This window comes from Cicer arietinum, chromosome 6 (assembly GCF_000331145.2).
Source record: "Cicer arietinum cultivar CDC Frontier isolate Library 1 chromosome 6, Cicar.CDCFrontier_v2.0, whole genome shotgun sequence".
NCBI classification, from domain to species: Eukaryota; Viridiplantae; Streptophyta; class Magnoliopsida; order Fabales; family Fabaceae; genus Cicer; species Cicer arietinum.
In genome coordinates, this window is record NC_021165.2 from 27,896,588 (window position 1) to 27,924,344 (window position 27,757).

Consider the following 27,757-nt stretch of genomic DNA (forward strand, 5'->3'; position numbering starts at 1 on the left):
TGCATGTTCTTTTGTAGAAGCCTTATCACATTGTCTTCGTTCTTCACAATATGGTTGTGTGTTTTTCATTGATTGACCTTGTGTCCTTGATGGTATGGCCTTGTATCCTTCAGCATGGAGCTTCATTGTTTTCAACAATTGATGCATTCCAAAACTTAAAATTTCTTCAAGTATTTGAATTAAGTTTAGATTAAGTAGAAGTATTGGACCAAAGGCACATAACAATAACAACCTACAAATTTATTAGAGGCAACAGACAATCAGACCCAACAGATTATCAGAGGCAGATTTATCAGAAGTAGTGTTGATAATTAGAGGTAAATTTACCAGAAGTAGTGCTGATAATCAGAGGCAGTGCACTCCTTGTCTGCATAAGATCTTTTCCTCTTGTCTGACATTGACTTTTACCAGAGACACTGACTTTTTCCAACATTGACTTTTACCATATGCGTTGACTTTTCCACATTGACTTTTCTTTGAGCTTTGATTTTTACCAGAACAATTACTTTGTGGACGTTGACTTTTGCCAGAATATTGGCTTTTCTATGGACATTGACTTTCACCAGATGAAACTTATCAAAGGCAGAGGAAGTCAGACATTTGCTTCATCTCTAGAGGCAATTGGTTATAGGCAGTTTGAGCATAAGCTTACTCGCTTCATAAGCGGTAGACTTAGCAAAGTCTTGCTTGCTTGATTAGAGGTAAACTTAGTAGAGTTTGGTTTGCTTCGTCAGAGGCAGATTTAGCAGAGTCAATTTGATTGCTTTACAAAAGACAAAGTCAACGAAGGCAACTTTGAGCAAAACTGAATTAGAAGTAGAGGCAGTTGTAGCAGTTCATTGGTTGAACCATCAGAAGAAGTATAACAAAGGTGCTTTATCACCAGTTTTGGAATGCGGAATTTACCAAATCTTTTTGACCAATCTTCGGAGGAAATATCCTACATAGTATTTGTAGTTTTGGAACTGCACACTTAAATAAAACATTAGTGCCTTTTATTCCCACAAATTAATTTTGTTGTCATCAAAACAAATAGAGTTTAAGTACTTTGAAACTAATTTTGTTCCAACACTATCCACCCAGATTGAATTTGATGTCATTTGCTTAACATGTTCGTATTATTCAGGTGAATTAAGAATTGAACATTGCTAATTGTTACTTAAGATTTAGTGCAAAAGAAGTTAGGAATCGATTTTAACCATGACCATCCATGGATGAGCATGGGTAAAATAAAAAAATAAAGAAGCGAAAATGCAACAAATCACAATATTCACTAAATCAAATTTCTCCGTAAGAATACCTTTTTATATTATATATCTCTATTTTACTATATATTTGATAAAATATCTAAATTATGAAACCTAATTAAATAAGATTGTAAAAAATCTTTTAATTCTAATTAAACTAATAAATATCGATATTGTTAAGTTGAACATACTATTTCGGATTCAAACACGAAATATCACAATTGTGTGAATTTATAATAATACATACCATCCCTTTTACAAACAAAAGAAAACTAAGATTGTAAAATTATTTTATACCATCCTTAATTTTTTTTTTATGGAATAATGCTATCATCCATAGTCTTTTAACATTTAAAAATAATAATAACAAAATATCCCTCCCCCAATTTTTTTAATAATAATAATATTAATAATAGATATATATATATTTTTTAATTTTATTTTTGATTGTATAGACAATTTTGAGTCCAATTTGAGTCCTCTCCCTCTTCCTTTGAAACTAGTTTGAAAGTGTAAAAATTCACACACAAGAGCAACATCAACAGCAATCATCACAAAAATTCACTGTTAATTCTCCCTTCATCTTTCTCTCTACACACAGATCCCAACAATAAACCCTTCAACTGCTACTCTACATCAATCTAGGGTTTTCAATTCTCACAATCCACCTATGAAACACTGAATTAATCACCTAATTCAACAAATTCCAATCTTCAATTGTTCAATCTAGTGGTGAAATTACACAAATTAGGTCTTATGAAACCATCTTCTTCCACGAATCTTCTTCTTTTGCTCTTCCTTGTTCTCTCATCCTTCGTTTTCTCCGAGGATTCCAAGAAGAATGTTTTCCGGGAACGTGAAGCCTCCGATGATGCCTTAGGATACCCCGAAATGTACTTACTCATACTCACATTGTTTCTTTGATTTCATTCATTTAGGTTTCGATTTTGATTTTTTGTTGTTGTTGTTGTTATTACGTGGATTTAGAGATGAGGATGCTTTGGTGAATTCAAAATGTCCTATGAATTTGGAGTTAAGATGGCAAACGGAAGTTAGTTCTAGCGTCTATGCAAACCCCTTGATTGCTGATATTAACAGGTAATCTTTGTGTATGTGTGTCATTTTTGTGTTGTTCCTTTTTTTTGTTGGTGATCTAAATTTTAGGGTATGTTTGGAATATGGATTGGCTTATTTAAGGTTATTTATTGACATAAGCACTTGTGATAATGTTTGAGAAAACTTATGGAAATAACTTATGACATGTTCTTAAACTGTCTTCAGCTTATTTCCATAAGTTCTTTGCGATAGTTTATGAAAACATATGAAAACAAACTATAGCTTATAAAAAAAAGGTTTGACTTTATTTTATGTTTTGTTATAGGTCTTGATTGTTACAAATTCTAAAATAAGTGATTTTGGTATTCAATAATTTAGAGATTATTTTTAGAGATTTTTAAGAAAAGTAGAAGTAGTTTTATGTTTGTCTATCATAGTGAAATTTACTTTTTTAAAATCAGTTTTATTTTTTTTGAGAAACTACTTAAAACAACTTGTCATTTGAAGCAGTTTTTGGATTATTTTCAGATTTTCATTTTTTACAAAGTTGTAACAAACAGATGAAAACTTTCAAAAGCAATTAGTTTATTGAAAAAAAGTGTTTTTTTACAAAAAATGCTGTAACAAACGGATCCATTGAAATAGCTTATACATAGCACTTATATGACAAGCGTTTATGCTATAAGCGCTTAATTAAACTGTTTATATAAATAGGGTCTTAATGGTTGACTTGAGTGAATTTGTGTGCTAGTCCTATTTTCTTAGTTACTCTCTCCATTCGAAATCATTTGGTAGTGTTAGCATTTTATTTTTGTTTCAAAATAATGGGTGTTTTTTGAAATCTAAGATACAATTGACTTTTGTTTGTCAACTATACACTTATGCTTTTTGCAATGAAAAATGAAAATTTGTAAAACAATTAATGATAAAGTTAAGTGTATTTTGGTACAAAATATACATCAATTAAATGATTTATTAATTTTTGTTTTAAAATCTTAAACTATCAAAGATATGAAATGGAGGTAGTAGCTTAATATTGACTATTGCTTGCTTTCTTGTGTCATCAAATCAAATGCCTGCAATTTTGTTTTGGCAGTGATGGAAAGCTTGACATAGTGGTTCCTTCTTTTGTTCACTACCTTGAAGTTCTAGAAGGTACCGATGGGGACAAAATGCCAGGTAAAAAGATTGTCAAAGTTCTGTTTCATTTTTGGTATAAGATAGGCATTCCTTCTCCTGATGATATTTGTAGTAGTTTTGTTACAGCTAAATTTTGGTTAATTATATGTATAATATGGTGGTAGGCTTGAGATTAATTGAAGGGGTTTAGACTTTAGATTGAGAAGAATTCAGCAGGCCATAAGAGAAGGAACTAGAAGTCTAGAAGATAGTTAAGATAAGACAAATACTAAGTTACTAATAGATGTTCTATGATCAGAGAGAAGCAAATGACTCAAAAATGATTGCTTTTACCAATTGTGGCTTGAGTTTTCACTGTAATCAATATTTACAAACTACAAAAAATTGGCACATTCCTATTTGCACCACTTTTGTAGGCTGGTGCAGTGGCTCTTGCTTATTAAAATACACTTGAGATGCATAGTGTGTCACACATGGGTAATGACCTACCATTGATGCTGTTGTATTGTTGATTCCTTTTGTGTAAGATTTGACAAAGTTTTTTGTTGGTCTCCCATTGCTTAATACAGCTCTTCTCTTTTATAGGGTTAGATACTAGTCATGTAAAGTTTGGCACGAAAATACGACATAACAACATAGGCAGAGTTGCTCCTGGTACCGTTAGGATGTGATGTTTATAAAGGGTTAGGTTGTGATGTATACATTATATAAAGAGGAAGGAGTTAAAGAGAGGGCATCATGTCAATTGAGAGAGTTAGAGTAAGACATTGGGAGGTGTAGACTATTGAAGTTCTGCAATCTGTACTGTTTAAATGGGACTTCTTTTCCATGCGCTAATCTAGTCTCATTCCTACTAATTGAGGCTTTAACTTGTAGTGAAAATAAAAGATTTAAAAAGGATTTGACCAAGCATATCTCTAACACTAGTAACTTGTAAAATGATCTACAATTCTGTAAGTCAGTTTAAGGAAGAATATGATATTATATTGTTATCTGAAGAAGATAAACATAAATGGGGTTATCAGGTTTAGCTAATGAATGCAACTCCTTATGTTCAATACTTGTCCTTAATATTGTGAATTTGTGATAGATCACCTGGTGTTGGATTTGACTTTTATTCAAAACAATCTTCTGCATGGTTTTTTAGGCTGGCCTGCTTTCCATCAATCAACTGTGCATTCTAGTCCTCTTCTATACGACATAGACAAAGATGGGGTGAGAGAAATAGCGTTGGCAACCTACAATGGTGAAGTGCTTTTCTTCAGGTGAGAGAAATAGTTTCGACATTTTGCTTCCACGTACAAATTATCCATTGCCTTAAGGTTCTTTTATTAAGGTTGTTACAATAATTTTTCATTTTTAGAGTTTCCGGCTATATGATGTCAGAAAAGCTTGTGGTCCCACGTAGGAAAGTGCTTAAAAATTGGTACGTGGGTTTGAATAATGATCCAGTGGACCGTACCCATCCAGATGTTCATGATGATCAACTTGTTCAAGAAGCTACTATTGCAAATTCTATGTCCCGTAAGTTTCTGCTGTGCTTACCGCTTATATAATTGTTGGAAATAGCTTAAATATCTTCATGTTTTCATTATCTACACAATAAAACTGATTTGAGGCGGGGCTGATTCAATCACTGTATAATTTTGGGCTTCATGTGATTGTGAACTGTATTTTATCTAATTTTTCTTTGGGTAATGATTCTCCTTGTAGAAATGAATGGAAGCAGACATGAACTCAATTCTTCAGCTGCCACATCAACAGAAAGTCACCCTGACACACAAAGTCTGTCCAATCCAGAGCCTGAAAAGAAAATAAATGGAAGCCAATCAGAGGAGAATATTAAGATGCCAACAACTGCGGATAATTCCTCTGTGAGTGCTGGTTCTATGGAGACTGTTAATGCAGATAACAAAACCAGCACCGGGAGGCGTCTGCTGGAAGATAACAACTTAAAAGGAGCTGAACAAGGTGGTTCTGAATCCAAAGATAAGGAAGAGATTCATGTTGCAACTGTGGAAAATGATGAAGGCTTGGAAGCAGATGCTGATTCGTCTTTTGAGATATTTCGCAATAGCGATGAGCTGGCTGATGAGTACAGCTATGATTATGATGATTATGTTGATGAATCACTGTGGGGTGATGAAGAATGGACTGAAGTGAAACATGATAAATTAGAGGATTACGTGAATGTTGACTCACATATCTTGTGCACTCCTGTTAGTTTCTCCTACATCTTTTTTATTATAAGAAAGTTTATTAGTTCTGCATTTTTTTTATTATTATAAAATTTTATTAGTTCTACATTGTAAACAAAATATTGGCTTTGCCAGGTCATTGCAGATATTGACAACGATGGTGTATCGGAAATGGTTGTTGCTGTCTCTTATTTCTTTGAACATGAGTGAGTCTGTCTTTACATTTTACTTTTACTTTCAATTATGTTTTTGTTTGGTTTTTTTTATCATTATTACAATTTTGGGATTGGAACTCAGAATTATGTGAATAGGATGGTAGCTGGGCACCTTTTCTATTATCATTTAATAAATATATGCATCGTGGTTTTAGGAAGGTGAACTATCATCTGGTGGGAATGAAACTCAGAAGGGGGACTGTATTAGTGAATATGTAGAAAATAAAATACAGTAAAAATAAGTGCAGAAGCTCAAGCTCTCTAGCCATGGCATGAGCATGATATGGTTATCGGATACGGATATGATAGGTATCCAGTATGCAATACAGTCATTTACAAAAAATATAAGATGTGACATTTGTAGCATACTCAGATATGTAAAAAAAATCATAAAACATAATTAATTTGTACGAATAATTTCAAAATATCTAATCTGGGAATATATTTTTTATTCATTGCTAATAAGTGTCTTAATTTTGAACAAATTATTAAATTAATAGTATAAATACCAAAAAATTTCTCACAATTTTAATTATAAATTGTTTAATTACACACAAAAATTAATAAATGATATCACCTATTCATTGTTTTTCTACTGTGTAGTTATACACAACTTAAAATTTTAGATTTTTATATCCTATAAAATTTAGTGGACCTAATAGCTGCACATTTTGATAGACCTTCAACCTATATGCTCTACACACATCTATGAAGTATGAACCTAACAGCAATAGGATATAGGAATTTCAGTATTCAATTCAAACAAAACAAGGTTGCTGCTGCTTTGGCTTTGCATCTAAACCAAGATTCGAGTTGAGCTTCAAAGAATATTGGCAATGGTAGAGAACTCAATAACATGCTCTGTTTTGCCGTATTGGAAACAGAGATGTTGAGAAGATAAAATTTTACATTGTCCAATTAAAAATTGCCGTATTGAGAATTTAGTTTTCTTATATTGGTATAATCTACACTTAATTTAGTGGTCTGTTAGTAATTGACAATGTTTAAGCTGACAGGTATTATGACAAGCAGGAGCATATGAAAGAACTGGGTGATATTGATATTGGGAAATATGTTGCTGGTGGTATTGTTGTTTTTAATCTGGATACAAAACAAGTTAAGTGGACTGTAGAACTTGATCTGAGTACAGATACAGCAAACTTCCGAGGGTACATATATTCTTCTCCAACTGTTGTAGATTTGGATGGTGATGGGTATCTGGACATTCTTGTTGGAACTTCTTATGGCCTATTTTACGTGTTAGATCATCATGGTAAGGCCTGGAGCTTACGTGTCTACTACTCTCTTGTATTAAAAATGTTTTTTATATGCTTCTATGCTGTCTTTATTGGTTTAAATGTCGACATTGGTTATATAAACTCCTTGGTCTGTTAAACATTTAAAAGCTAATAGTTTTGTTCTCAAATAGGTAAAATTAGAGAAAAGTTCCCTCTTGAAATGGCCGAGATTCAAGGAGCTGTTGTTGCAGCTGATGTTAATGATGATGGAAAAATTGAGCTAGTTACTGCTGATACACATGGAAATGTTGTTGTATGGACACCCAAAGGAGATTTGATATGGGAAAAGCATCTGAAGAGTCTTATTCCACATGTAACGTACTATCTCAATCTTTCTTAGCATGTCAATGAGTGTATCATGATTGCTTGCATTTTATGATGTCTTGCTGAATATTGGGTTGTGGAGCAGTCATTATCTATGTTAAATAGCATTTTCAAACTGCTTTGGGTTGATAGGATATCTTTGAATTTGAGTTGGGTTTAACTCAACCCTACAAAAACAACTTGTTAGATGAAGGATATCTTCCACTTATTTTTCGGGCCATAATATATCCTAAGTCGGACTCCCAACACACCCTCTCATGTCTAGGACTTGAGATTCTTAGCTGTGACCACAGTGGCCCTGATACCAGGTGACCCATGGATTTAGGATGAACGTATACCATCTTAGAATTTGGTAAAGAAATAATACATGACTTTTAGATAAAAAAGGAAGAGTAAAGAAAGTAAGCTAGGACTTAATCATTTTAGCTTTATGTTTCTCATGTGCCATCGGATTTCTGAAAGAAATAGAATTACCATTTTGCGTGGTCAATGAACCACTTTAAATTGTGGGCTTGATTCATTCCTTTGAGCTGTCAGTTTTATATTTTGATTCCTGTTTGTTTGTTCCCAAGTCGTTAAGACATGGACTTCTGTGTTTCTGATGATAGACTGCTTATGTGAAATATCACTTTATATAACACATTAAACTTAATTTATACAAGATCTACATCTGCACCTTTTCACACATTTTAGGTCTGCTTGCTTTGATATAACTATTTGGCAAATCCTAAAAAATTTGAATTTTGTTGGGGAGGACTAAATGAATAGTAACAGTGGAGGAAGTAAGGTGTTTAATAGCTTAAAAGAATCTGCAATTTTTTGCATCTCCAAACACCTGGAGACTCTAACTCTTGAGGCAAGGTTATAGTTAATTTAAGCTGTTGTAACAACTACAGTATTATATTTCTATATTTTGCTCATTAGCAAGTGTCCTTAGCATTTGCCTTAGTTTATACTTTGAAATTTTGACATTCTACTCTTAATAGAAGTTAGAAATGTCTTAACAAATTGTAGGTACAACTTGTACCAAGTATTTCTTTGTACCACTGCTCCAAATGCACAACTTTCTCACTGTATCAGCAGCCATTGAGCTGATTTCCTTTTTAAATTTTGACTTGTCAATGTCATCTAAATGCATTTTCCACAGGCTCCAACTGTTGGCGATATTGACGGGGATGGCCATACGGAGCTTGTTGTGCCAACAATATCTGGGAAGATTCATGTTCTCGATGGCAGGGATGGATCATCTATTGGACGGTATCCGTTCATAACTCATGGAAGAGTGATGAATCAAGTTCTTCTAGTTGATTTAAGTAAACACAAGGAAAAAAAGAAGGGATTGACTATTGTTACCACTTCATTTGATGGTTATTTGTACCTCATTGATGGACCTACAGGCTGTGCTGATGTTGTTGATATTGGTGAAACTTCGTAAGAAATTATCTAATCTTTAACCTTTGTTCTATACTTTCATGAGTTTGTTTTCCATCCTATTTTCCAGAAATTATATGAACAAGTCATTTTTTTTGCAGATATAGCATGGTATTGGCAGACAATGTGGATGGTGGGGATGATCTTGATTTGATTGTCTCAACAATGAATGGCAATGTCTTCTGCTTCTCAACTCCCTCTCCTCACCATCCCCTCAAGGTAGGATATTTTACAAACTTGTTCATTGATACTCTCTTCTTTTGCTTAATTGCTTTATACCATGTTTTAGGCATGGAGATTGCCTAGCCAAGGAAGAAATAATGTTGCAAATCGGTACGGTCGTGAAGGCATCTACGTTACTCATCCTTCTAGGGCATTCCGTGATGAGGAAGGCAAGAGCTTTTGGGTGGAAATTGAGATTGTAGATAATTACAGATACCCATCTGGTCATCAAGGACCATACCATGTCACTGTAAGTTCTCAACCAAGTTATTTAGATCACTAATTCTCCGAGTAAACAATCAAATTGGTCCTTAAGCTTTCACTATTTCTCCAATTTGGTCTCTGAACTATTGAAATACAATAAACAGTCCTTAAACTATTCTCAAACCATCAAGTTAGTCCCGGAACAATCATTCTCTCAACTATATTTAAAATAATAGAGGGACTAACACAATGTATTCATAATAGTTTAAGGACTATTTATTATATTTCTGTAGTTTATGGACCAAATAAGATAGAGAATGATAATTCAGAGACTAATTGGAAGGTTCATTCCTATCAAGCACTAGTTTGAGTTTTTTTTCTTTCCTTTTCATGCTGTGAACTCTTCAGACATCCTTGTTTGTCCCTGGTAATTACCAAGGAGAAAGAACAATAAAACAGAACCAGACCTATAACCAACCTGGTAAACATCGAATTAAGCTACCAACTGTGGGAGTAAGGACTACAGGAACAGTTTTGGTTGAGATGGTTGACAAAAATGGGCTATACTTCTCTGATGAATTCTCCCTGACATTCCATATGCACTACTATAAATTGTTGAAGTGGCTTCTTGTTCTTCCGATGCTTGGGATGTTTGGCGTGCTTGTCATCCTTCGCCCACAAGGCTCAGTGCCATTGCCATCGTTTTCGAGGAACAGTGATTAGCAATGATTATTTTGCTTCATGCTATAGGCATCTCTGAGCTCAGAAAATGTGAATACTTTTTACATAGAGTTATGCATGGTGCCGGTGTCAAAGTGCGTATTTTATGAGAAGCATTTGTTCAAGCTTGGTTCAGAGAGAGTTGAGGGTTGCAACACAGTGATTGAGATACTGATAATGGGATTTTCCCCTTAAACGTGTAGTGTAATCAGATATGTAGAACTAGACTGTGTTTTTGGCATCTTTATAACAGAATAGATATTTATAATAATATATAGCTTTTTCCAATTTGTTTCCAGTTTTCTTGTATATGTACTTCAATTAGTTTTGGTTTCAACTTTCTCATATGGAAGTGATCAGCTAAAACAGTAAAAAAAGAAGACATTTGTTGAGTATTTTTAAGTATTATGAAAGTAGGGCTACTTTTATCTTATGTTTCTAAAAAACTATATGTATCTGAAAGTATCTGTATTTTTGTTTGGAAGTATAGTTTTGGAGGGTAAAAAGACTAAGTATATTTTTGAAGTGTATGTGGGAGGATGCCAAAAGAAGTTTCCTTAAGAAAATTGTTGTTAAGTGATGGCATGGACTTGCTTCTTGACTGTTCACGTGGGCTTTTATTCTTCATAAATGCCATGGAAAAAAGTTGGAGAGGATTCTAATTTGTTTTTATCATAATTTGAGTTGAGTCAATATACTGCCTTTAGTATAATATCTTGGAACCAAAGGGTCAACTCTGTAAGGTTGAAAGATTGATTGGATTTGGATTGGGATATGTTTAGAAATAACATGTGGTCAACATATTTAGAGCTAATAGCTATGTTGATTGGTAGATTGAATTTTGGGCCATAGGTTTGCTAGCATGTGGGGCAAGGTGTGTTTATATGTTGGCCTTAACAATATCTAGTGTTTATATGTGGGGCAAGGTTTGCTAGTGTTTATATGTTGGCCTTAACAATATCTAATACCTGTTTTTTGGTTGATGGTTCTAGTAAGCCTTAGTTTTTGTGGTTGTGTTGTCTAGGTTTGATTTAGCCCTTTTATTTTTCATGTAACAAAGACTATGATTTCTTTGTTCTGTGCATATTGGACCATTTTAATAAATTCTAATTATCGATTAAAATCTTGTAAAAGTTGAAAAATTAGAGAACTGTGGTAAAAAAAGTTGATAATGAGATCATATTTGCTCATTTTTGAAGTAGAAATGTTAGATTGGCTCATTAAAATAAGGTATTAAAAGTTTTAATAATTAAACATTTTACTTATTGTTTAGAAAACTTATTCATTCATGAGGGTGATTCAAAAAGAGTACCACATTAACAGTTCACTTACTGTTGTTGGATGTATTAAAGAAAAAGTTCAACAAATGCAAAATTTGTAACCACACAAGTTAGCTAGAAAACATTGATGATCAAATAACATTTTTTATTTACAACCAATAATTGACTAATTGACTAATGTATTTGCACTTTCATGTTTCAAATAATTGTGTCGAAATTGTGCATATATTGCCCCTGTAATGTAAGAACAAAATAGAGTTAGTCATTTTCTGCATATTTTCATAAATTTCATAATAATAGTCCATAGTTTTGTAGAAAATTTACAGATTCAACCAAGAGACTTTCTATGAACAAGTTTCGAATTTGGAAATGAAATATCGGTGTCATACAAACTGAAAGAAAAATAAATATCAGTGTCATATATAAAATGTAATCTTAAATTTATATGGTACATATTGAGAATGTTATGAAAAATCTTGAGAATAATATTTTGTTCCTGAATTTCTAAACTAGAGAATAATATGAAAAATCTTGCTACGATTCAGAATAAAAATAATATGAAAAATCTTGCTATGATTCAAAACCCTTTGTCCCAACATATCTTACAAGAAATCATGAATTCCAAGAACACCAAAATGAGGTAATAAAACAATCTTATTAACCCATTATAAATATTAAAAACAACAAAACCAATTTATAGATGATCAAATGGCAATTTTACAACTCTGTTGATTGTTTTATTCAAATTGATTGATCTTCCCAATATTCCAAGGAAATTATGGATGCATACTTTAAAATCAAGTAAATGTACCACACCACATATTCATCTAAATCAAGAAAATATTGCTCAAAAAATAATAATCAAGAAAATGTACCACATTCATCTAATTCTTGTTAATCTCATTTATGGTCTTATCATCTATCCAGTTTCATTTTCACACACTCATTAAGCTGTAGTAGTAATATTTTACTAAACTCGTCATGCTCAAATAAATTATCTAAACTACAAAAATTATAAATAAAAAAATAAAAAACAACACAAATCAAGCTTTATCTAATTAAGTAGGGTCGGCTAAATGAATCAAACGTGATAATATTGTATTATATAGTAAATCACTATACATGAATTGTTTTTAAAGATACATTACAAGCTTATTTTCAACTATATATATTTTGAACAAATAAAAATTCAACTAAAAAAAATCAAAGGGAAAGTTGTTAACAAACTTACATAAAAAAATTCAGAACAATTGCAACACAGGTCTCTTCCCAAGTCTTTTCATTTCTCTATCCATTTTTCCAGTAATCATAAACCAAAACAATTTGAAATCACAGAAAAGAGACCAAAAAGGGTACCCAATAGTAACAGGAAAATTCCCTTCAATCATCAAATGACTATACATTGAAAATCCATAAGCAGAAAATGGAACAAGAAACAAAAACTTCCAAGTGAAGAAGATTGAGAAGAGAAAGAAGATGATTGTGAAGAGTGTTCCTATGAAGTGACATCTTCTTGTTAATTGCTTTGTGTGATGGTTCATGTAGAATACCCAGAAATCTTCTAAACACTTGAAATTCATGTGACCCAGATTTTGAAATGAAGATTATTTTGAGGGATTATGTTGAAAATGATTCTGGGTGTTCTTGAAATTGATTATTGGAATCAAAGTTTGAATCTTGAACTTGAAGTGTTGAGACTCTTTGAGAGTTGGGATAATAATAAAGAGAAAATTTATAATTTTTTTAAGGTGTTAAAAATTTCTAATTATTAACAAGAAAATTATCTTTTCTTAAAAAATATTATCTTTTGGTACAGAAAACAATTATTTAATATCGAAAAGAAAAACAATTATTTAGTAAAAACTTTAATAATACTTTTTTTGAAACTTCTTAATAATTATAAATGTAAATGTTATACATATTAGATTATATAATAAATTTTTATTATTGTATCAATTCTTTTAACTTCTCCCATGATTCTTTTTAAGTTGTGGTTTTAAAATTATTTATTAATACCAACATAGTTAATTAGTTTTGTTAAAATTATATTTCATGACTCTTTAATATCATTAATTAATTATCACATTTCATTTATTTTTCTACAATAAATAATTAATATTGTATTGAATTTTAAAAATAACAAAGAAATATGAACACTTTTTTCCTTCAAAAGCTGCATGTAAAAAGGAAGGATGGAAATATATAATATTGCATTAATTACTTACTTTTGTATTATTATTATTTATGTGCTTGCATGTAGTAGTATATAATATATCAAACTATTTTCTACTTTTTTTTTTTTTTACTATTTATGTGCTTGTTTATTTGGTGAAGAGGAGATTATTCATAGAGTCAAGTCATTGAATACAAATGGTTAATTAATTTTGATTAAAGATATATTATTTGAGAGAAGTTAAGATCAAATTCTAGTTTAAATGATTCTTGACTAAATTTTAGGTATTTTTTGTTGAAATACGGATGAACATCGAATCTTTCTAATGAAACTCGGAAGGTTAATAAAAAAATGCATAAAGCTGAATTTATATAAAATAAAATTCAAAATTAAGTAGTTAATGAGAAAAATTGAATAAGGGTTATTTACTTTCTTTTCATATTTTTTAGGTAAATTATTTAAAATATAAACTTAATTCAAAATAATTAAATATAAAAAATAAAATAATATTAAATAATTAGATATTTGATATCACATATCCAACAAAACTTTAAAATATTAGGCTGTTTACTTTTTTTTCAGTTCAACTAATAATAAATATAAGATAATGTAGATCTAATATTTTTGTTATCATTTTGATTTACAACTTTTGAAAAGAGATATAACATTTTTAGAAATTTTGAAAAATGTCAAAATTTTGAAAAATGAAAAAAATGATTGATATTTTTTTCTAAATTTAAACGACTAAATTGTTATTGTGTAAAAATAAAATATTAAATTCACATGATCTCACGATTTTAAAAAAACTAAACTATTGTATTTTTTTATCGTTTGCCATTTAATGTATATTCACCTAGTTTTTAACTCCATTTTCAATCATTAATTGATAGTTTTTAGTTAACTAAGTTTTAATTTAAGGGAATTTTAGGATTATTATTTTTCTCTAAATATGTAAGTATAAAGATGTGTTTTCCTTCCTAATCAAATAAATTTTTTGTATGTGTAATAGAATAATTTAGGTGGATCTTGTGTAATAGAGTAATTTAGGTGGATCTTGTGTAATAGAGTAATTTTTTTAGAAAGTTTTAGATTTTAAAATTTTGTGCATTTAAATTTTGATTAAACATTATCTAAATAGTTAATAAATTTTAATTTATAACAAATCTAAATTCTTACTAAAATAATTTTTAATTGAACTTTATTTATTTATACTAAATTTTAAATCATTAGAATTTTATTCTTTAATAAGTTAATAGTCAAACATAAATATTAAACGTTCTCTTACCTTTTTAACCTATAAATTATGGGGATCACCTTTCGGTTATTTAAGGGTCGTCCTCTCCAAGTTCTAGGAGATTGTCTACTTAGTCAGGTAATAAATGCATTTTGTTGTTGCTTAAATAAATATTCTCTCTAATCTTAAATACTAGATAAAGTTAACTTAATAAAAGTTGATATATATAATTTAAAATATGAATAAGATATATTTATTTTTATTGATTCATCTATTTTTAATATATTAAAGGCTAAATACCATATGTGGTTACTTAACTTAATTTCAATTAACGTTTTAGTAATTTATTTTTTTTCCCGGTTTGATCATTTATTTTAATTTTAAGTGAAAATTTGATCTTTTATATTTTAAAATGTCAACAATGTTATCCTTTTTTTTTACAAAAATTCAAAAAATTCATAAAAAATTTCAAACAAAACCCCTAAAATTAATTATATTCTTTAATATAATACAAATTTCATCAAATTTGTAACTCAAATCTTCAAATAAACTCATATTTGTCATTATTTATTTGATGTTGTTAGAGATGAAAATATGAGTTTATTTAAAAATTGAAGTTATGAATTTGATGAAATTGCATTATATTGAGAATGATAATTAATTTTATGGGTTTTGTTTGAAATTTTTGATGAATTTTTTGAATTTTTGAAAAAAATAAGGATAACATTGTTGACATTTTAAAACATAAAAGATCAAATTGATACTTAACATTAAAATAAAGGGCCAAATCGAAGAGAAATAAAAAAGATAAAAGATTAAAGCGTTAACCTATATTAAAATAAACACCAAACTCAATTGACCGACACCTCACACAAGTTTGTGTCACGTCATAGTATTTGGGTCACACCGTTCATATTCTTATGTGACATCCTTCGTATGCCTCTACAATTATCTCACACATTATACTCTTCAATTTAACTTTTACATCACACACATTATACATATGTTAAAAACTCACATAAAAACTCCTTCATTTTCAACTTTACATATCTTGGATGAGTAGTTGGTAATAAAATATGTCATACTAATATTATATCATCTCTATTCATTTCTTGAAAAACTTGTGTCTCCATTAATACACTTCTTTGTTGAGGTCAAAACTTTTTTGATATATGTTTTAATGATAACAAACCTTATGAATTAAATGTTAAGTTTTATGAATGATGATTGCAATTGGATTTTATTTAAAGAACAAAAATCATATAAGTGGACAAACTATAAGTTATTCACATCAACAAGTGCATAAGTATATATACTCAATGATATAAGATTACAACAATAATATCATAAGCCTGGAGATATTAGAAATGTATTGTTTGAACCTCAAAAGAATTAATTTATTAATCGACCTTATCATTTATTGATAAGAATGTTTCTTGTAAGACAAGAGAATATTCTCCTTTTCTAAAGGTGAGTGTTCTAAAAGTTCATGGTTATTGTGCCTACATTGTATTAGCAATTTTTCAAAGAAGTTTATGAATCTATAAAAAATAAACAGTCAAAAGTTATCTCAAGAATCAAACGCAAGAAATATTTAGAATGGTCTAAACCAAAGAAGAATAAGGAGAATAATCAAAATGATCATTTGATTACTTGGGAAATATGTCGAATGAATATATTATAGATCCAAACATATATGAAGATGAATAAAGAAGTCAAAGAACATCTTTATGAAAGAATCTCAAAAGAAATATATCATATACTATATCAATCATTCAAGAGAATGATTATTGAATCTTCAAAATACTATTCTCATAATGAATAGGTTCATTGCACTCATAAATATTTCTATTAACTTAGTAAAATGATAAGAATTAACTTTGTGAAAATGTTATTTCAAGATTGAGTCATTTATTTAAAAAATGATAGAAAAACATTTAACAAAATGTTCTAGTTATTCTATTAAAGAGCAAATGGCTGGAAAATGTTCAGAAGAACATTCTGATTATTTCGAGAATGTTAAAAGCGTATCAGTTTGGAACGTCCAAACTTTAAGTTAAGAATGTTAAAAACACACATAAGGCTGATGAATTTAAATGAGCAATTAAGAGAATCAAATTGAAGGCCCAAATGATTAAAATAGTCTCCAGATTGATGAGTTGTGAGCAAGGACAAAAGAACACAAATACATTGTACTAGCACTATTTTGCAGAAAGCTAGACATGCTTCTGATCATACGCAGTGCCAAATGAAAGTTGACAACTCACTATGACACTTATACACGTTTTTCCATCAGACTCAAAAGCAAGAACATTTTGAGTTTATCAAGAACGTTATGAACAATAATATAAACATGTGTTTAATTATTTTAAATTAGATGTAACACTTGGCTCATGTGTTTAACAATTATTTTTAACTTTATATGATTTTTAAGTCTCTCTTTATCTATAAAAGGAAGATCGATCATAAGACAAAGGAAAGAGTTTGACATACAATCAATATTCACTTGTTCAAGTCAAAAACTGTTCAAACAAACTACAACTCTCTTTACTATATCTTTGAATCATTCTTATTGAGTTTTGCTTTCAGTTAATCTCAAACAAATAGTTGAGAGTCATTAGATCTCAAATACTTTTATCATACATATTGTAATTGGCTCAAGTCTATTTTTTATGTTAGATTGAATGTGTTTGTAATTTTTTTTTCCTAAATTGAATGATGATTGTAAAAATACGTTCTAGGTTAAAAGGTGACTGTACAAATTTTTTCTAGGTTAAAAGGTGAATAATGTAATTAATCAAGGTTTGATCAAGACAAAAGGTGCAAATGAGAACATTTTGATTCTGAAACACATAGTAAAAATCTCACGGTTGTGAGAAATGGACTAGTCCAAATTAGGTGAACTATTATTCTTTTTGTGCGTGATCTTTTTATCTCTTATCTTTAATTATTTGCATGCACAAATCACACTTCACTATCATTGTTTTTATTTACAACTTGTTAATTCCATATAAACTATTCAAAATGTTCTGGTTAGTTAAGAGTTTACTAATCAACTTTTGATTACCAAAATTAATCTTGAGTAAAGCATCCATTAAAATGCATGAACTAAATTTTTAAAATGATAACAATTCAAACCCACATTTCTTGTGACTATTCATTCTACTTCATTATCTACACCTATAGAATTAAGTCATTCACTATAAATTAAGTCCACACAAACAATATATATATATATATATATATATTGTGCGTGTGTTGTCTGTTGAGACATTTTATTGGGTTCCAAAGACGAAAAAATCGAAATTGGTGCATTTCAATACATTTCAAAGACATATATTTTGTATTTGAAAAATTGGATTTATATGTAAGAAGAATTCAGACACTTGCAAATTTTTTTTATTCCATTAGATTTTCATCACACATTTGATTTGCTACATTTTTTTTTATAAAGTGGTACTCTCTTTATCAATTTATAGCTTATGTCCTCAAATTATAAAATAAAACTGTTTTCATCTATAAATTTGATACGTCTATTAAATATAATATGGTTCATGTTTAATCGATTCAATATTAGAAAACTCAAATCTATCTTGCATCTCACTCAACCATGACAAAATATTAAAATTTAGAAAAATGTGAACTTAATTTTATTCTTTAATACAAAACATTGCAATTTTGACTTTTTTTAATATTTAATTAACAATTTTTTATATAGTCATTTGAAAAAAAAAATTGAAATTCACTTTAAACAAAATAATACGATTCAAAATTTAAATAAATATATAACACTAGTTTTAAATTTAATTTGAAAAATAGTTATTGTTAAAGCTATTATTATTTTACTGTTAATCTTCATTCAGAAAATAATAATGACATATTCAATACCATTATTAATAGTTGAAACATATTTTTGTATAGGTTAATATTAGTAAATTAGTGATTATATTAATTTTCATAAATTTTAAATCCAAAACCTCTTCTTAAAACTCTTTAGTGTCCCTTACCAACCAAACCATCTTAAATATGTATTTTATTTATAATTTATTACCAATAAAACACAAATAAACTATCGTTCAAATTGCACTAACATGTAACAAAAAATCAATAAAATTAAAACATAATATTAAAGTTCATGGAATGTTATATCTCTAAAAAAATAAATTCTAAAAATCATTACAAATCTATAAAGATGGTTATATGAAAAATTCAAGTGTAAATTATTATGATTGATTTGTTTTTACTACACAAAATGATAAAATGTAAGTCTTTTTTTAAAGTGATTATATAAGATACAATTAAAAATTCATACACTTATCATCGTTCAAAAGCAATATATCCTTAAAAAAAGAAATATATATTGTAATGGACATTTCTATTTTCCCAATTTAAATTAACTATATAATTAATTCTATTTTTTATATGTTAATGGTGTGATAATATATGCTGACAAAGAAAAACATACAAATTAATTAATTGTATTCACAAAAGTGTTATCATAATAATTTAATCTCTTACTATTTAAATGATTATCTCAATTTAGTAAATAATAATAACAACAACTTCATTTTATCAATATAAATAAGTAGATTATTCAATCTTAGAAGATTTTAGTTATTTTTCCCTCTATTTATTAATATTATAGGTCTTTTCATTTTATTAATACTATTTTTAGGGTGTTGAAAATAATTATAAAGTAAATTGAGGCGTCAATATAGTTGAGATGTCAATTTATTACGACGGTGTCTTTGCACTTTTAATTTTGTTTTAGAAAAAGTTATTCGATCTCAACTCTTTAATTTCAAATTGACAATACATTTGATTATATCACATCAAGAAACGACATATCATTATTAGTTAGAGGTTCTTCAACCAAAACATTTATAATAATTCTTCAATTAAAATTATATACAAAAATATATCGGTACTCGTTCAACGCGTGTCACAATCTAGTTTTCTTTTATATTTAAGATCAAATCGAGTATTTTCTTCTTTAAATGAATTAAAAGCAAAAATAGATAGATTATAAATATAGACAAATTGTATCAACTTCATCTCTCATATTATCAATATTTTAAAATAATCTCTAAAATAACAAAATGTAGAACATGTTCGTCTCTCTGTTGGTATTCTTCAGAGAAACAATAATGATATTAAGTTGCTAAAATTCGAGACGCATTTGAAACTAAGTGAACATTATTAAAAGTATATATATGATAAAAGATACAAATAGAGGAAATACTTGGTTAACATTGTGAAATTTCAGGGATCATTTTAAAATCACAACTTAATTACTGCAAGAACGACCTCAATCACTATTTAAAATCTCGATGATGATATGTGCGCGCATGTGTGTGTTTTTCGATACCAATATAAGATTTGAAGAAATTCACTATTATGTCTAAGAAAAGTAGATTGATATATCAACTCCAATTCATAAGCTCTCTATTGAGGCTCCATATTCACAATACATTTTCCTCGTAAACTGAAATTTCTAATCTTACCAAAAATAATAGAAAAAGATAAACTTGAGTTCTTTTTCTTTCTCTTCATTGTTCATCTTTCATATTGTTATCTTTATTTTGTTCATAAATGAACTGAGAAAACAAAGCCAAGAGAATAGCACCAAGAACAGCAACTTTCTTCCAATCAGTATCACTTAATGATGAAACATTAATAGAACCAACCATTCCATAACTCAAAAGTCCAATGAAGAATAAGTAAACATTTTTCCTTGTTTTTCTTTCATTTTTCTCTCTTGTTATCACATCTTTCATCTTTTCATCTTCTTCCTTTGCTTTTGCTTTATCAAACAAAGGTCCTTTCTGTCCTAAATTCTTGAAGAATAGTCCTTCGTTTCGATCGACTTCCATTTGACCTTCAATCTCCATTACTTTGCTTTCACTTTCTTCAATATCTTTTTTGTTTAGTTCATTTGATTCCTCAAATGCTAGCATCTGGCTCTCTATGTTTGCTGTTATCTATTGAATCACAAATGAATGCAAAAGGGTCATCATTGAAGTAATTTTCTTGCAATTCCTGCATAAGTAGAGTTTTTAATAGCTAAATGAATATATAAATGTGTTTGTATTTATGCATTATACTTTATACATTGAGTATACATAATAAGCATATAAATAATATAATAAATAAATGAAGAATAATGCTAGCAACGCATTATTTAATACACTTTTCATCAGACTCTTTTTGATTAATTAAAATTCATATGAATCCCATCAAAGTCATATGGAACTCACATGATTTAGTGGAATCTATAAATTTTAAACAATCAAAGATAATTTTTTTAAAAATGTGTGTTAGAGAGTGTGTTACTCACACTCCGCATAAATGAATAAACACATAATTGGACTTTTCGCTCATACATATTGTGATATTTGGGTTTATTAAGTCCAAAATTTCTGAGTTTCTAGGTTATATATAAGTTCTATTGTAAGACATCAATAGGTTTGATGGTTTGTTAGACTTTACATACATGTGTCTCTCCTGATCTAAATTTTTTTGTTATATAATATATAAAATTTAACAAATAAAAAATAAAAGAAAGAAAAAAAATGAAATGCTAGCATCTGCCATTCTATGCTCTCTGTTACTTATTAATCACAAATGAATGTAAAAGAATCACTATTGAAGTAATTTCTACGAATTCTTTGCATAAGTACTATAATTTATACATTGAGTACTTGAGTAAACATAATAACCATAGAATATACATATTATTCACAAATAAATGTAAAAGGGTCATGGTTGAAGTAATTTTCAACCAATTTTTTTGCGTAAGTACTGTTTTTAACTCTGCCATGTGTGTTTCTATATTCTATACTTCATATAATAAGCATACATAATATAAAAAAATAAGATGTATTAACTACAAAGTAATAGATATCATGTATCTAAAACGACACTATAGACATAAATAATAACAATTTAAAAAAAATAAAAGTGATATCTCATATATTAATATATAATTGAATGTAAAATAATAAAATTTGTCGAACTAGTAATAATAAAACAAATACTATTAATAAATAGTTTGATTGATATTATTTTATATTTTTATAAAACAGATTTTAAATCGTAAGATGTGTCAATTCCTGTAAAATTACTTCACAGTTTATTAAAAAAAAAAAGAATAAAAAAGTACAAATTCTAATAATAAACAAATATTATATATATAAAAAATTAAATGGTTAAAAAATCAAACAAGTAGCAAAAAGGTGAAAAACATACATACTCTGTCACTAGCTTCATCCAAACCTTTAAGAGCATCTTCACCAATCTTATCAATTTCAGCTTTAGCTTCTTCACCAAATTGTGTCAAATATTCAGATCTCTCATCTAAATAATCAGTAAGTCGAACTTTTTGTGTTTGAAGCATTGCAATTTGAGCCAATAGTTCTTGACTTTGAACATCACCTTCAGGTTCTGAATTACTACTACTATTAGAATCATTGGAGTTTGTGCAGAGACATAGAAAAACACAACTTCTTCTTCTTATGTTGTTGTTGTTGTGATGAAGAATTGTACTAAATGTGGTGGTGGTGTTTGTTGGGTAGAAGAAACGGTGAAAAATTGGATTGAGGGTAATCATGTTTTTGTTTTCTAATTTTTATTTGTTAAAATATTGTCATAATGTTTCTTTGTACATTATCACCTTTCGTTAATAGATAAGTGAGGACCATGTTTTTTTGTTTTTGTTTTTGGGTTTTAAACCTAACAATGAAGTTTAGTAATACAAGGTTACATAGGGAAGTAAAGAAAGTATGATTTTTTCAAATAATTCATGAGAATCTTTTTTTCTTTTCAATTTTGACTTAATTTTTTATTATACACAAATATATTGTTTTTCTAATACCTATAACTATTTTGAAGGTTAATTTTTTTTTCCCTTTTGTTTTTCTAAAAACTTTTTTTAAATAATAGTTCTTTAAATATATTATGTTAACAATTTTTGTCTCTATTTTTAAATCAGTTTATCTATATTGTCTGAATTTTTGAATCATTTTTTGTATTTATGTTTAGAGTATTATAAAATATCTTTTACGAATATTTAGAATTTTTTAATAAGAGATGCACTTAATATGAATTTTTAACTTTAAAAATTTATATTTAATTTATTTATTTTTATAAAATTATAAATTTTTGTAGGAGAATTTTTTAATGTTCTAAATATAATTGTAAAAAATAATTCAAAAATTAAAATGATACACATGAGTAAGCTTATTAAAAGCAAGGATCAAAATTATTGATATAAAATATTTGAGAGACTATTATTTGAAGAAAAGTTTTAGGGGAATTTAAAACGGAATATAATATATTTATAAGGATCAAAAACTTATTTGACCTTAAACATATTAATTTTTAGTAGAGTTTGTTTGTCAAAATAACTAAAAAATAATTGACTTAATTTAAAAATAACTAAAAAAATAAAGAGGTTTTTTTTTTTTTTTTTTTTTTTTTTTTTTAAATCGACTCAACAAGTCAACATGTTTCGTCCCATTATCCCACAACTTTTTCAGCTATTAAGACATTTATACCAACTTAAATGGTAGACTCCAAAACTTCAATTTGTCCAACTTAAAATAATTGATTAAATAGATTGCCGTTATGCCACCTTATTCTAGACCCCTTAAATATTCTTTTTCTATCTATTTTTTTGAGAAGGAATTGATCACTTTCTCTTTTTTCATTTTTATCTCTACCTACTTTTTTTTTGGTTGTTGTCATTTTGTACTTTTTCAATTTTTTTTTTGAAAGTTTACTAAATATGTATAACTTGTCTATGATTGAAGTGTGCCTTGGTCAAAACCTTTAGAATCCAATTCTGATAAGTTGTCTTCCGCTCACCATCTTCGTCCATAAAAATATCCCCATTTCGATCATAAACAAGATTGATGATGCATATGTTTCTATGAGCTTCTTCTGACCTTGCTACGATATAGTAATACCGCCTTTTGAACCCTTTCAACCACGATATAGTATCCCGACTGATCAAAATGGATGAGAGTGGGTCAAGATAATAATCACACCCCTTAATCCACTTTGATCAATAAGGAATGAAAAGAGACGAAGGAAGCTTAAAGCTAAACTAAATTGAAGGAATAAAGAAATAAACATAGAAACAAAAATGAGATCCAAGGCCACTGTCCACGACGAAGATGAAAAAAGGAAAATGCCCAAAACCACCATTAAATTGGAGGAAAAGAAACATAAATCCTCAAAACACAACAAAACCATTGAAATCAAATCAGAATGAGAAGAAAGAAAAATAACTCAATAATAAATTTCTTTGAAGAACAAAGTAGGAAGAAGCAATTCGAAAAAGGTACCTAAGAGTTTTCCAGAGATATTTTAAGATTTTGAGGAAGAAGAAGATGACTTACACGAGGTTTTCCATAATTTATAATATCGATCCAGAGGCTGAACAAACTTCCCAATGCATGCATTTGATAGTTCAAAAAAGTCTAGACCAAGAAACCTTAGAAGTGCAATAGCGCTTCAGGTGATGATGATCCCTCAGATTTAAAATATTTCATAAGAAAAAAAACGCACCGAAAGGACTATCTGACACGATAATTAACGAAATAACTCTTCGTAATCTGGAATTCAAAATAGTAACAGATAAATTTGGTTGTTAGATTCTCCAAAATAAAATGATCTAATTATCCCACAACTTTTTCAGCTATTAAGACATTTATACCAACTTAAATGGTAGACTCCAAAACTTCAATTTGTCCAACTTAAAATAATTGATTAAATAGATTGCCGTTATGCCACCTTATTCTAGACCCCTTAAATATTCTTTTTCTATCTATTTTTTTGAGAAGGAATTGATCACTTTCTCTTTTTTCATTTTTATCTCTACCTACTTTTTTTTTGGTTGTTGTCATTTTGTACTTTTTCAATTTTTTTTTTGAAAGTTTACTAAATATGTATAACTTGTCTATGATTGAAGTGTGCCTTGGTCAAAACCTTTAGAATCCAATTCTGATAAGTTGTCTTCCGCTCACCATCTTCGTCCATAAAAATATCCCCATTTCGATCATAAACAAGATTGATGATGCATATGTTTCTATGAGCTTCTTCTGACCTTGCTACGATATAGTAATACCGCCTTTTGAACCCTTTCAACCACGATATAGTATCCCGACTGATCAAAATGGATGAGAGTGGGTCAAGATAATAATCACACCCCTTAATCCACTTTGATCAATAAGGAATGAAAAGAGACGAAGGAAGCTTAAAGCTAAACTAAATTGAAGGAATAAAGAAATAAACATAGAAACAAAAATGAGATCCAAGGCCACTGTCCACGACGAAGATGAAAAAAGGAAAATGCCCAAAACCACCATTAAATTGGAGGAAAAGAAACATAAATCCTCAAAACACAACAAAACCATTGAAATCAAATCAGAATGAGAAGAAAGAAAAATAACTCAATAATAAATTTCTTTGAAGAACAAAGTAGGAAGAAGCAATTCGAAAAAGGTACCTAAGAGTTTTCCAGAGATATTTTAAGATTTTGAGGAAGAAGAAGATGACTTACACGAGGTTTTCCATAATTTATAATATCGATCCAGAGGCTGAACAAACTTCCCAATGCATGCATTTGATAGTTCAAAAAAGTCTAGACCAAGAAACCTTAGAAGTGCAATAGCGCTTCAGGTGATGATGATCCCTCAGATTTAAAATATTTCATAAGAAAAAAAACGCACCGAAAGGACTATCTGACACGATAATTAACGAAATAACTCTTCGTAATCTGGAATTCAAAATAGTAACAGATAAATTTGGTTGTTAGATTCTCCAAAATAAAATGATCTAATCCGAAGTTACTCATCCATAAATTAATGCTCACTTACATCCGAAGTCCCACTTCAACCAAGATAAACAAATTTGTATTCTAGTTAATCATTGATTCCATCGCATGATCGACTTGGGGGGCAATTGTTCTATGTCGGACTAACATCCACTTAGACTAGACCCAATACCCGTTCGACTTGATCTAGTAAGTGACATTGCAAAATCTTTTCGAATTTAGGGCAGTTCGTTCACCCGAATGTATTCGAAAGGGATGGTCTATCCTAGATCACATGGATTTCCAATCGCCACCGCTTGATGGCAATCTTTTCACAATCATAGCCACTAGATGACAACCATTTATACCAAAGCAAATAAACAATTGTCTAGCATGAGAAGGTACCCCAATAGTCATTTATGATTCATGATGACCATTATAAGAAGGTTCAATGAACCGTAAGAGGAACCCCTATATAAACTGACCTCCATAGATCATAAAAGTACACAAAAATTCTTCTCATACTCTAACAAATTCTTAATTGATTGTTGGAGTGTGTGAAGAAACCTACCTTTCCATCCCTCCAAGGATACAAGCTACAAAGAGTCAAGCTCCTATATTCAATAACTCCGATACAAAATAGAAGGCAAAAATCTCTCAAGAAATTTACCACTACTGTATTTCTATGACTGGATTTGAAGTCAAAACCTCTAGTTAAGCTAGAAGAGATCCTTACCATCTCATACAAATGCTCTTATGTGCTCAAAATTATAGCAAAAATTACTAAATGAAAAGAACATTAATGATTATTTATTGTAAGTTGTGTTAATGCAGAAGTGGTTTTAGCTATAATCATTTGGTTGATGTTTTGATGATAACAAAAACAAACAAATAAAGAGCAATTATCCCTTAACTGTATTTGCTAAGTGTGAAGAGTATGTTAGAAGACAAAGAGTTATATTAATGACTATCTATTTTAAGGTAACATAAATTACAAGTAAATTAGAGATAATAATTTGAGTGTCTTAAACACAATAAATATTATCACCTAATAAACAAGTAACTATGTCTACTAATGGAAGAAGTCGTAATATAGAAATAAAAAGTATTGCATTATATAGTTCAAAGACAAGCGTTACAAAGTATGTGTTATAATATAAACCATATCCTTTGGTGATTGGATGAAGGAAAAGGAACAACAAGACTCCTCTTCACTCTGTTTGTCTGATTCTGATGCAAGCACTCTAACACACGCCTCTAGTGACACGCGCTCTACCTTGTCTGACTCCGATAATGTAAGCAAATAATCTGTTGAAGAATCGAGAGAAATTAGATTTTATTCTTTTTTATTTTATATTATTATGTTTATTTTTATTCTGTCATTATTACTCAGTTTTACTATTGTAATTTCTTTTCCTATATAAACAGCTTAGGGTTGTAATAATAAAACATGAAAGTATTTTGTCTTTTACTTTCTTCATGGTATCAAGAGGTTAGGGTTCTGTAAACCTTTCCACAACCATTAGGGTTTGGCGCTCTAACCAACTGAGCTACCACAACCATTAGGGTTTGGCGCTCTAACCAACTGAGCTAAAGCTAATGGCACACAATACCCCATGGAAGGTATCCCTTATGGGTAGCGGCGATAACGACAATAGTTTGGCAAAAAAATCAGACATAGTCAACAACCCTGACAATTTAGACAATGCCATAAGTGGCAGTGGCAGCGGCCTAAGCAGCCAGAATGGTTCTTCCAACTTTTTTGGCCATGAGGGAACTTCTAATGCCCTCAAGGTTGAAATCCAGAAACTAAATGGAAAAAATTATGTCGAATGGTCCCAAACCGTAAGATTGATTTTAGACGGTAAGGGAATATATGGTTTCCTAACAGGAGAGGTGCAAATGCCTGCCACAACTGATCCAAAATACAGGTTTTGGAAATCTGAGAACTCTGTTATTATTGCTTGGTTGCTTAGTAATATGGAATCAACAATAAAAAAACCTTTTATGTTTTTGCCTACTGCCAAGGAAGTTTGGGAGGCTGTCAAAGAAACATATTCTGATATTCAGAATTCTTCTCAAATTTTCGATCTCAAATCACGATTGTGGCATACCAAACAAGGAGATAGAGATGTCACTACCTATTACAATGAGTTGATGACACTATGGCAAGAATTGGATCTCTGCTATGATGATCAT

At 29.4% G+C, this 27,757-nt stretch overlaps 2 protein-coding genes across 2 annotated transcripts; one reads left to right on the top strand and one right to left on the bottom strand.

Moving 5' to 3' along the window:
* Nucleotides 1-1,698: 1,698 nt before the first annotated feature.
* On the top strand, nucleotides 1,699-10,488 carry LOC101496847 (protein DEFECTIVE IN EXINE FORMATION 1). The gene is made up of 13 exons (XM_012720135.3): nucleotides 1,699-2,140; nucleotides 2,235-2,345; nucleotides 3,400-3,482; nucleotides 4,591-4,708; nucleotides 4,807-4,967; nucleotides 5,157-5,662; nucleotides 5,777-5,847; nucleotides 6,873-7,129; nucleotides 7,286-7,467; nucleotides 8,626-8,909; nucleotides 9,011-9,128; nucleotides 9,199-9,381; nucleotides 9,744-10,488. The coding sequence occupies exons 1-13, from the start codon at nucleotides 2,004-2,006 to the stop codon at nucleotides 10,056-10,058; spliced, it is 2,526 nt and encodes an 841-aa protein (XP_012575589.1). The 5' UTR covers nucleotides 1,699-2,003; the 3' UTR covers nucleotides 10,059-10,488.
* A 9,649-nt stretch (nucleotides 10,489-20,137) lies between these two features.
* Nucleotides 20,138-22,470, bottom strand: LOC101497173 (uncharacterized). Its single transcript, XM_004514889.4, has 2 exons — nucleotides 21,995-22,470; nucleotides 20,138-20,723 (listed from the first exon to the last, which is right to left on the bottom strand). The coding sequence occupies exons 1-2, from the start codon at nucleotides 22,349-22,351 to the stop codon at nucleotides 20,292-20,294; spliced, it is 789 nt and encodes a 262-aa protein (XP_004514946.1). The 5' UTR covers nucleotides 22,352-22,470; the 3' UTR covers nucleotides 20,138-20,291.
* Between the last annotated feature and the right edge of the window lie 5,287 nt (nucleotides 22,471-27,757).